Below are 12,227 nucleotides of genomic sequence, written 5' to 3' on the forward strand. Positions count from 1 at the left end.
GGGGTTTCAACTTTGAACTAAGACAAAAAAAGCACCGTAAGTTTCCTGTATTAGATCATATATTACAGCGATTGGTCTGCAACGACTAGTCTTTAAAAATACTTTGATAGGCTCATAAAGTACTTCTACTTTTACTCAAGTACAAGATCTGGGTACTTCTACTTTTACTCAAGTACAAGATCTGAGTACTTCTACTTTTACTCAAGTACAAGATCTGAATACTTCTACTTTCACTAAAGTACAAGATCTGAATACTTCTACTTTTACTCAAGTACAAGATCTGAGTACTTCTACTTTTACTCAAGTACAAGATCTGAATACTTCTACTTTTACTAAAGTACAAGATCTGAATACTTCTACTTTTACTCAAGTACAAGATCTGAGTACTTCTACTTTTACTCAAGTACAAGATCTGAGTACTTCTACTTTTACTCAAGTACAAGGTCTGAGTACTTCTACTTTTACTAAAGTACAAGATCTGAGTACTTCTACTTTTACTCAAGTACAAGATCTGAATACTTCTACTTTTACTCAAGTACAAGATCTGAGTACTTCTACTTTTACTCAAGTACAAGATCTGAGTACTTCTACTTTTACTCAAGATCTGAGTACTTGTACTTCTACTAAAGTACATGCTCTGAGTACTTGTACTTCTACTAAAGTACATGCTCTGAGTACTTGTACTTCTACTAAAGTACATGCTCTGAGTACTTCTACCTTTACTAAAGTACATGTTCTGAGTACTTGTACTTCTACTAAAGTACATGCTCTGAGTACTTGTACTTCTACTAAAGTACATGCTCTGAGTACTTCTACCTTTACTAAAGTACATGTTCTGAGTACTTGTACTTCTACTAAAGTACATGCTCTGAGTACTTGTACTTCTACTAAAGTACATGCTCTGAGTACTTCTACCTTTACTAAAGTACATGCTCTGAGTACTTGTACTTCTACTAAAGTACATGCTCTGAGTACTTCTACCTTTACTAAAGTACATGCTCTGATTACTTGTACTTCTACTAAAGTACATGCTCTGAGTACTTGTACTTCTACTAAAGTACATTCTCTGAGTACTTCTAACTTTACTAAAGTACATGCTCTGAGTACTTGTACTTCTACTAAAGTACATACTCTGAGTACTTGTACTTCTACTAAAGTACATGCTCTGAGTACTTCTAACTTTACTAAAGTACATGCTCTGAGTACTTGTACTTCTACTAAAGTACATGCTCTGAGTACTTCTAACTTTACTAAAGTACATGCTCCGAGTACTCCTCCACGTGGTCCTGTATTCAGCAGGTGATGCAACAGCCCTGGCTCCTCCCCTCTGAACACAGGGCCGTGTTTTGGTGTCAGGTGACATCATAAATCAGAGAGCACGTGCACTGGGATAACGTGTCAGCACAAGTTGTTTTCCTTTTGAGCAAACACTCTGTGTACCGTTAGCTTAGACTAGCTAGCTGTACCAGTCAATGCTAACAGGCTAATGTGACCCAGATGGCCTTTTAACATCAGAAGCCAAAAGAGATCACAGAAAAGATACCGGCTGTTTGTTGTCAATGAGTTAGATTTAATCGTATGTGTCACTCTGGATTAGCACTTTAAACAATAACTGTTATGCTAACCCTTTAATGGTCTCTGTATCCTGGGGGATAAGGGTAATAAGGGTGAAAGGAATAGTATATGGGTGTATTCATGTGTAGTATGGGTCTATTAACATGTAATATGGGTGTATTCATGTGTAATGTTGGTCTATTTACATTTAATATGGGTGTAATGTGTAATATGGGTGTATAAACGTCTAATTAATGTGTAATATGGGTATATTAATGTGTAGTATGGGTGTATAAACATGTAATTAATGTGTAATATGGGTATATTAATGTGTAGTATGGGTGTATAAACATGTAATATGGTGTAATTCATGTGCAATATGGGTGTAATGAAGAAAGAATCAAATCATATAATTTATAGATATGTATATGTGCCTATGTAGGGTTAACTTCTCATCCACAAGCTTCTCATATTGATGTAAGAAACCTGAATTAGAAGCAGCTGCTGAACAGCTACAGCAACATGAAGGACTGTCAACAGATTAGCTCGGTGGCTAGCAGGCCGGCTAACCAGGGAAACATGCTGCTGTTTATCTTCATTAAGTTACACAAAATGTTATTTTTCACTCTTAATTACTACTAAAAAAAGCTTTCAAATATAACAGCTCTCATAACGTGAAACTCACAGGATTATAAAATATATTAAAATGTGTTTTAAATCAGCTAACATAACACAACATTCAAGCTAATATGCAACAGACATATTCATCTTTATGTGACATAATACATATTTGTTATAGTATCTCAAACCTTAATAATAGATGTACCTATTTAAAGGCTTCTACTCTGCTATCTAGTACGTATTTGTCTTTATTTGAGTTAAAGTTAGTTAGATAAAATGACATTTTAAGCATTAAAAAATAATAGTTGACACCCCTACAGGCTATTTAAAATGTGTTTTAAAGAGCTATGTTGATATGTTCAGTATATTAAGAGTGTTCTTATGTTAATTTCCCAACTTGGGTTGAATAAAGTATCTATCTATGTATCTAGTTATTTATCATAACAACAATCAGCTTCACTTGTCAACAGATAATTTTTTACTTTGTCAACAGATTAGCTCGGTAGCTAGCTAGCAGGCCGGCTAACATGCTAACAGCCGTATAGGTGTTTTTCTTACCGAATGTCCTCCTCTGCTTGAAGGGTCTGTCGGACGGCATCTCTCTCGTTGTGTTCACACAGTTATTAGATGTATATATATGTATATATTATAAGACAAGAGCAGAATAAAGCAGCAAGAGGACGTGTTTCTCTCGGTGTGATGCTCTCTCTGCTCGTCGCTCTCAGTCTCTGAAAAACAGATGATCCAGAGAAACAAAGCGAGTAAACGGAGGCGGTGACGTCATCCGCTGGATTTAAAGGGGACGTACACTAATTAATTATTTTATTTTTTGGATTAATAATAATAATAATAGATTTATTTTGTTAGCGCTTGTACAGGTGCTCAAAGTCGCTTTACAAAGATAATGAAAAGAAAAGAACAAATAAATATAGTTAAAGTCAAATTAAAATCAAGCAATACAAAAACACATTAAAAGCCAGATTGAAGAGGTGAGTGTTTTGAAGGTGGTGAGGTCAGGGCAGTCTCTGATGGGTTGTGGGAGTGAGTTCCAGAGGGAGGGGGCAACGACGGAGAAGGCTCTGTCCCCCCAGGTCCGGTGCTTGATGCGGGTGGGGATGGATAGGAGGTTGGCTTCTGATGAGCGGAGGCAGCGGGAAGGGGTGTTGGTGGTGCAGCAGGTCTGTGAGGGAGGGGGAAGGGGTGTGGTGGTGCAGCAGGTCTGTGAGGGAGGGGGAAGGGGTGTGGTGGTGCAGCAGGTCTGTGAGGTAGGGGGAAGGGGTGTTGGTGGTGCAGCAGGTCTGTGAGGTAGGGGGAAGGGGTGTGGTGGTGCAGCAGGTCTGTGAGGTGGGGGAAGGGGTGTGGTGGTGCAGCAGGTCTGTGAGGGAGGGGGAAGGGGTGTGGTGGTGCAGCAGGTCTGTGAGGTAGGGGGAAGGGGTGTGGTGGTGCAGCAGGTCTGTGAGGTGGGGGAAGGGGTGTGGTGGTGCAGCAGGTCTGTGAGGTGGGGGGGGGGCTGATTGTTGAGGGCTTTGTAAGTAATCAGGAGGACTTTGAAGTCGATTATTTGACGGACGGGGAGCCAGTGGAGGTTCTGGAGGATGGGAGTGATGTGGTCTCGGGAGCGGGTGATTAAATGTATATATGTTGGAAAAAGGGGACTCACCATACTCAGAAAAACAAACAATTGATACACACAAGAGGGGAAATTAAGGTGACTGAGTGGCTGTCTTAATAATAATATTACATGTTATTTATATAGCGCTTTTCCTGGTGCTCAAAGCGCTTAATAAAGTGGTTTGTTTACGTTATATTCTTATGTTTCTTTACATATTTTTATGTTGTCTTGAATTAAACGTATCAAATCTTAAAATAAAAAAAATGTAATAAAAAAAGGCAAAAACACAACAAAAAACCAACAATTTTTGACTTTTTTTAATTTGATAAAAATAACCATCAGACGCGTGCCATGGCAGAGCAGAAAGGTGTGTAGTGTTGTTCGCCGCTCACCACTGAAATGCTGCACTTCAACATCTTTTTAGCCAACAAAACAATAAATAACAATCCCGGTCTTTAGTTTTTTTTGATAAAGGTGGAATTGCAAACCCTCCTGAAGATGTGCTGCCGTCTCTCCTCTACACTGAGCGGGCTTTAACGCACTGCTCCCTATCTGCATTTCCTTGCATGTGTGCACTTCTCACCGTGTGCTGAAATACCTTCAAAACACACACAGTATGCATAGAGAGCAGACCTGGAATGGATTAAACATGGGAAAAGAAATGAGCCTGCGGAGTGATTTCATTAACCTTGAAATCATCACTTCCTGGTACAGCAAGTGCTTAGAAACGTCCTGGTTCTTTTCATTCATAACGGGACAAAGGAAATGTTTGGCTGTTTTACATTTAAATATGAGAGAGAGGGAAATGAGTTCGGGAAGCAGCTCCGTCTTTTTCAGTCCGAGGGGTTCTGGATCACGATCAGGAAATAGTCCTTATCTGCGAAGACAAAGGATAAACTGTTTCAATGTATTGTTCAAAAAAGTGCAAAACGTCTCAAAATAGAAAATGAAACGGAACTAAATAGTAAAAATATATACAGGTTGACCGCGAAAGATACAAATCTGTACACTGTCTGACAAATAAAACCAAAATTCAAACCTCAAACCAAAATTACATGACATGTCATTTGTTAGACGCTTACATACATTCAGTACTGTGGGCAATCCCCATAGGAACAATTTGGGCTGAAGTGTCTTGCCCAGGGACACAACGACATGCTGACTGCAGTGGGACTCGAACTTGCTACCCCCTGATTCGAAGTCCAGCACACTATCCACTGAGCCACAGCTGCACAAAATGCAGATTTTCCCCGTAAAATGTTAAAGGAACAAATTCAAAACTTCATTGGCATCACATCAAAAGTGGAATAACTGTAATGATGCACTGAGATATTGTACAAGTCTATCTAAACTGAAACTATTATTTAGAAGCCAAATCATGAATGGTTATGAGCAGGACCTGTACAAATCATATTTGTTATTTCTTGTAATTGTAAAAGTTGATTGTTTTGTAAAAAAAACATGTCGCTGACGACGATGACCTAATATTTTATTTACAAGTAAAATGTACGCTAGAGGGGGGGGGGACTTCTTCTTACCCCTTTTTTTTTTTGTACTTTGTTATAATTATTATTATGAGTAAAAAAATTAATATTGTTGTATGTTTTGTTTCTGACATGTTCAATAAATTGACAAAAAAAAGTGATGCCAGAAAACAATATTTCTGTTCGTCAAAAACGGTGCAATTCCTCCAGAAATGTGAGCATCAAACAGACAGCTTTGTTATTACGGAGCTCCGACGTCACGTTGTTGTTGTTGTTGTTTACGTCACGTTTCTCCAGAGAATTTCTATATCTTATAAATAATATCACGGCCACAGTACTCATTCTATATATTTCTAGAAAAACCCAGTTCACATGAAGTGTGCAAGGAATGGAATAAGAAAGGGCTAATGTGCAGCGAGGCGGTCATTATGGGGAAAAGAACACCTGACAGGCGGATCAGGAGCTCGACGCGAAGCCTGTCGGGTGTTCTTTTGTGATATTGTGTTTGAATAGTTACTGCTGTATTATTATTATTATTATTATTATTATTATTATTTTGATTTGTATTCTATTTTATCTTGACCTTTTGTGAATCCTGTTTTTTACTCTGACCCCGTTGCTGCTATTAACGCCTGAATTTCCCCACGGGGATCAATAAAGTTCCATCTCATCTTACTGCCGATTATTACTCCATATTTTATTCCATTCCATTTCTCAGTAAATACTTTTATATTTTACAATATTTATTTACTATTTTTCTAGTTCTCTATCTGCGTTTTTAAATTGTACTTGTATGACACCAAGTCAACTTCTGCTAATAAACCTGTTTCTGATGCTCTTTTTTAAAATTGAATTACATTTTTATTCAACCAGCTAAAAAGTCTCATTGAGATTAAAATCTATTTTCCAAGAGCGCCCTGGCCAAGAGGGCAGCATGAATAATAATAATAATAATTCCTTATATTTATTATAGCGCTTTTTCCATGACCCAAAGCGCTTTACAGATACACATTACACATACATACATGTAACGCTCATGAACTGTGGACAATACCCACAGAAACAAGTTCAGGTGAAGTGTCTTGCCCAAGGACACAACGGCTTTACAGACCCCTTGATCTGATGATCAATGCACAGCCCACTGCGCCACACCGCCCATCTTCACACCTCAAAGTCATCAAGGCGCTTTACAAGTACACATTAGTATCATACATGTACTGTGGACAATACCCACAGGAGCAAATTTGGGTGAAGTGTCTTGCCCAAGGACACAACGGCCTGACGGGAGCGGGTTTCGAACTGGAGTTCCCCAACGCCCCCTTGATCTGATGATCAAACGCACAGCCCGCTGCGCCACTCCGCCCCATGAACAAAGTTACAACAAATGACCACAACACAATACAGGCAGAGGAATACAGGAACACTAACGAAACGGCACATTAACCAGTCAATATGCAAATAAAAGAAACTATTATAAAACATTCAAAACTGGCACAATTTAAAAACGACTTCAATTATAAGAGCAATCACATCGACCAATGGGTTCGTGTTCTCTGTCCTTTAAGATGGACTCCCCCCAAAGTCATCACATCTGACAGTTTCAGCTCCTTCTGTACTTTGTTCCAGGCAGAAGGGGCAGCATATTTCAAAGCTTGTTTACCCAGTTCTGTTCTCACTCTAGGAACCAGCATCTGAATACAATCTGCTGAATGCCCATGCCTCACCTGGAGCGACCATGATCTCGTTCTTCTTGGAGCGGATGCGCAGGAAGGTGAGGTCGTTCTGCGGGTCGATGTCTCGCACCGTGCTCCTGGCCTTCATCACCAGCTGGTGGATCAGCCCTGCGTACTGCACCGTGCTCGCGTTGTCCAGAGTCGTCTTCACGGGGATTCCTGAGGGAGAAGAGTTCATTTACACATTGAAGGATTCAAGGCTTTTAGTGTCATGTGTACATAGCTACAGTTCAGTTGTGATGATGAACATCTGAGGTCACAGGCTCCTCCTCCAACAGAGCAACACAGATTATAGTGCAAGTAAATACAATACAATAGAATATAATAGAAGTTGTGCAGAATAGTCTGTATACAAGTAATTAGAGCAGGGACGGGCAACTTGGATGGTGGTGGGGGGCCACATCATGTATGTACTGGCCACCAGGGGGCCGCAGATTCACTTGGATCACACACACACACACACACACACAAATTCCATGTATTGTATGTAATTATTAACAAATGTACTAAGTCTGACATCTTCATTGACATTTTACAATCGTTCAGGGAACATCCTCTAATGAGCTCACTAAACAAATATCACTTCACAGAAATGTTATTTAATGTTTACAAGTGGCATGTTTGTATTGAACAGGTTAGTTAACAGTGGAATAAAACTATTTTAAACAATTGGAAAGCACAGAAAATGTGTGTTCATCAAGATGAACCATTAAGATGACATAAACATGAAGTCATGAACACTAACCCCAGACATTAGTCGTCTAACTTGAGACTTGTAGCCTCTGCTGACGCACAACAAGGGGAGTGTCACACAGACACCTGTCAACTCTCTGCTGTTCCTCAGCGCCGCTCCCCCTCCCTCCCGCTGACATTATGAATGAAAAGCATATAGTAATCATAGATAACACGGCAGGGTCCGTGACAGTTTGCTTTCATCTGATTTCAAATAAACAAAGTCTTGGTTTTTAGAATATTAAACTTGTTTCGCCAAATTCAGATGATAAATACAACTTTGAAGCTTGTAAAGGCAAGCGGTAACTTAACGTCACAGCAGGCACAACAACAGCCGGTGCTTCTTCTCGCAGCTCGCAACGTAACTAGGAGTCTAGTGGACGGTATCAGTACTACACGTAAAAACAAGTTTAAAAAAATAAATAATTACGTTGTTTATAAATTAATCTGAGGGTCGCCATTTGCCCATCCCTGAATTAGAATATTGATTTATATAAGTAGAAGCCAGATGAATGTTATGGATGTTCTTCACAGAGTTCAGGTGTTTAATAGTCTTATGGCCTGTGGGATGAAACTGTCCCTGAGTCTGCTGGTTTTAGTCTGGACATATGCAAAGAATTAAAATGTCTATCTGTAACCTCTTCTTCAAAAAGATCTGGATTAATGTCTAGATAGGAGTGAGTATCACTGAAGTAATTCATCATTGTGGCTGATGAATAAACATAAATGGGTGGTGTTATGTGCAATATATATATATAATTACTGTGCAATATATACCTGGCTGCTAAATCTTCAGAACTGTTACAGATGTGTATTTTGTATAATTGTCTTTTTGTACGCATGCTTCTTAGTTAACATGAAGCTGTCTTTGGCTATTTTCTGCTGTAACAAATGTGCATGTCCCCTCTGTGGGACTAATAAAGGTATTCTGATGAATAAACATAAATGCTAGGTGTTATGGCTGGTAAGGAAACAATGACATTGGGTTCTAGCCATTACGATCTGCAGGAGACACAAGCAAGATATAAAAAAATGTGTTTTTTATCCCTTAAATGGTTCTCTATCCCGGGGGGATACAGTCATTTGACAGGACCTACAAAATGGGTGGAATCACGGTGTAATACGGTCTGAAAACGCTGCAATATAGGTGTAATAAAAGGGTCACAGGGCTGTGACACTGGTATAATATGGGTGTGATATATGGGTTCAATAACAGTGTTATATGGGTCTAATAACAGAGTAATATGGGTCTAATAACAGAGTAATATCTAGTGATGTTACGTATTGCGCCGAGGCTTCGGAGCGTGTGTCGAGTAATCCCTGAAGCTTTTTGTGAAGCTTGTATCGAGGCTTGTATTGTTTTGGGCCAGTGACGTCACCGATGACAAACGAAGCCTCGCTGCCTGTCGATACCACGTGACTGCTTCAGGAAGCGATTCAGATCGGTTGAACCACAACGCTCATATTACCCATGGATGTATAATAAGAACGATATTACCCCTCCTGTACCCGGGCCCGGTGACACGATGGGATTAAGAGAGACTCATATAGAGGTCAGAACATGTCATAAATAAATACAAGCATAAATAAATGTATGGTTTAACGACTGAACAATACGTATTTTTTGTTGTTTATAAAAGCTACAGCTAAATGAGATAATTTAGTTAATAAATGTATTCTTTGATACGGTTTAGCCTTTCTCAGGCTACAACATGGTTACGTTTACGAATATTATTAAGGAATACAAATCCCTCTTTGCAATGTTTACCAGCCTCCTTAGGCTTTTCAATCACAATCATTAAACTGGAATAAATACAATATTGTTAACATGAAAATATGATTTAATGTTCGTTGTTTAGAGTTATTCTAAGGCTTTACTCATTGGGAACTCGGTATGAGATACAGCACACTATTGAGATGTCCAATCTGCCTGTTTTACACACTTTGACCAGCAGGGGGCGTTGGTGTTCAGATGAAGCCCATGATGAAGCCTCATGAGATGAACCCTTTTGCGAACAAATTGGCTGGAAAGCTTCAAAGCTTCATAAGGCTTCATCTCGCCATCACTATTAATATCAGTATAAAAACAGTGTAATATGGGGGTAAAAACAGTGCAATATGGGGGTAAAAACAGTGTAATATGGGGGTAAAAACAGTGCAATATGGGGGTAAAAACAGTGTAATATGGGGGTAAAAACAGTGTAATATGGGGGTAAAAACAGTGTAATATGGGGGTAAAAACAGTGCAATATGGGGGTAAAAACAGTGCAATATGGGGTTAAAAACAGTGTAATATGGGGTTCATATTGCTGTTAAATGGCTGAATGTGGGTCTGATATGGGTATATGGGTTTAATGAAGGTGTACTAGTGGTGTATTAATGCAAACAGTTAATTTTCCATAATATAATGCGATAGCTGATAACTGGTGATAACCATAGACTGTATATATACTAGTGATGGGAATTATGGCTCTTTGAAGGGAGCCGGATCTTATGGCTCCGTTCCTTTCAAAGAGCCGTTCAAAAGAGCCGTTTTTAAAAAGGGGGCGGGGTTACTAGGTTTATCTGCGAAATAATCACCAGGATAATGATTGACTGCATTGCCAGACCTAATGTCAATAATCGGCATTGTAAACATGACACAAGGTGGCGCCATATCCATGTCATCATGTCAGTGAATGTACTTTGAATTTACCCTCTGTATGTGTTAAGTAAATAAAGTTGCCTTGCCTTGAATGAAATTCATGCAACTCTTAATATTAGATAGTGTGTTTTTAAGTGGCGATGGAGATTATTTGTTGACCCTGCTTTAAAGGATATTTTGCCTTTACAAATGGTACGCTTTATCACTGCCTGGGTTTTGGTTGAAGTGAATCCAAATGCTGCTGCGTTTTCGCGTTTGGCTCATTTTCCATCCGAAAAACACATCATCTACCTGTCCTGTACCACTTGTTATGACTTCTCTCTCTCGCGTATTCCGTTAAGATCAACCCCACCTAACTCCTCGTGCTGAAACCTACCAATCAGAGTAGGGGCGGGTCTTCACAGAATACGTTTGGGGAACAAAATCAAGCTTTTTAAAAGGTGAGTGGATTTTGGCAGGCAGTGAGTGCGGACCAACGATTGAACGATAACAAGAACGGCTCTCACCAAGGAGGACTCGGTTCCCCTCGTTCGTACCAAAGAGCCGTTCAAAAGAATCGGCTCGTTCGCGACCGACACATCACTAATATATACAGGTGATAACCTATATAAGGGTTGATGGTCTGTACCTTCTGAATTGACGATGATAATCCCCTGCACTCCTTTCTGGGTCTGGATCCTCTTCAGAGTTTCCTCCACTTCAGCCTGGGGACATGAGTTAGCATCTTTTAATACAGGTGTATGGGTTATTAAACTCCCAGGTAATAACAAGAACAAAACTAAACTAAAAGCTAGCCGATTGTATCGAGCTAGAAGACAACGCCCGGCTAGCATAATTAAGCTAGTTAGTTAGCACTTTATTAAAATCCCTGTTATAACACTATCATTTCACAACAGTGACAGCAGACATATATGCAGGATTATTAAATACACTACAAAGCAGTATTAGCTTCTTACCATTTTCAGTATTTGAGTATTTCTGCGTGAGAAATGAGTTTCGAGATGAACAACAGCTAACAGTGTTGTTGCTATGAGAAGACACGTGACGTCACTGCCGGGTCACGTGACGCCAGGCTGCGTTCGAGGGCCTGGGAATAAAAATGGGAAAATATGTAATAATAGTAAAAATAGACAGAAATAGGTTGTTGTTTTTACGGAAGAAGATTAGAGCAACACGAGAACACATTTTTGGGAATGTGACCGATAGTAAAAAATACATTTTAGTTGTAAAAAAAAAGTTTTAATATCCGATTTAGTAAAAGTACAAGTACTCAAATCTTGTACTTCAGTTAAAGTAGAAGTACTCAGGTCTTGTACTTGAGTAAAAGTAGAAGTACCAGAGTGTAGGAATACTCTGTTACAGTAAAAGTCCTGCATTCAAAATGTTCCTCAAGTGAAAGTAGAAAAGTATTCTCATCTAAATATAGTGAAAGTAGCGACAGTAAAAGTAGTCATTGTGCAGATTGGTCCATTTCAGAATAATATATATGATATGTTTTATAATGATTGATCATGAAAGTGTTCTCAAAGCTGGTAAAGGTGCAGCTAGTTTGAATGACTTTGTATACTGCAGGGTAGCTTGTGGATTTACTCCAGGTGGAACTAAAGTCTGATTTGTTTGTAGCCTTTATTTAACCAGGTGAAAATCCCATTGAGATCAACAATCTCTTTTTCAAGGGAGACCTGCGGTACATTAGTTACACATAAAAACAACAGAAAACAAAAAGGACATCACAACATAATTACAGGGGTATAAATTAGCAACCTATTCACAATGATATCTAATAACATTTCATCCAGCCGTGCTTTAAAATGATGCAAGGGAATCAAAATGCTCAGTTTAAAAAA

General features: G+C 39.1%; 2 protein-coding genes across 2 annotated transcripts in view; both read right to left on the minus strand.

Moving 5' to 3' along the window:
- Nucleotides 1-2,908, minus strand: part of map1lc3a (microtubule-associated protein 1 light chain 3 alpha) — an 8,454-nt gene extending 5,546 nt beyond the window's left edge. Inside the window, exon 1 of the mRNA XM_034135804.1 lies at nucleotides 2,734-2,908. Coding sequence (XP_033991695.1) covers nucleotides 2,734-2,773 — 40 coding nt within the window. The 5' untranslated portion in view covers nucleotides 2,774-2,908. The remainder of the gene's footprint in view (nucleotides 1-2,733) is intronic.
- A 1,181-nt stretch (nucleotides 2,909-4,089) lies between these two features.
- dynlrb1 (dynein, light chain, roadblock-type 1) lies at nucleotides 4,090-11,460 on the minus strand. Its single transcript, XM_034135828.1, has 4 exons — nucleotides 11,337-11,460; nucleotides 11,009-11,084; nucleotides 6,996-7,163; nucleotides 4,090-4,664 (listed from the first exon to the last, which is right to left on the minus strand). The coding sequence occupies exons 1-4, from the start codon at nucleotides 11,337-11,339 to the stop codon at nucleotides 4,621-4,623; spliced, it is 291 nt and encodes a 96-aa protein (XP_033991719.1). The 5' UTR covers nucleotides 11,340-11,460; the 3' UTR covers nucleotides 4,090-4,620.
- Nucleotides 11,461-12,227: the final 767 nt, after the last annotated feature.

This window comes from Trematomus bernacchii, unplaced genomic scaffold, assembly GCF_902827165.1.
Source record: "Trematomus bernacchii unplaced genomic scaffold, fTreBer1.1, whole genome shotgun sequence".
In the NCBI taxonomy this organism is placed as follows: Eukaryota; Metazoa; Chordata; class Actinopteri; order Perciformes; family Nototheniidae; genus Trematomus; species Trematomus bernacchii.

Coding starts and splice junctions, on each gene's coding strand:
- dynlrb1 (XM_034135828.1), bottom strand. Junction 7,164..11,008: donor TATCATCGTCAATTCAGAAG/GTACAGACCATC, acceptor CTTCTCCCTCAG/GAATCCCCGTGAAGACGACT. Junction 4,665..6,995: donor CGAGATCATGGTCGCTCCAG/GTGAGGCATGGG, acceptor TTGTCTTCGCAG/ATAAGGACTATTTCCTGATC.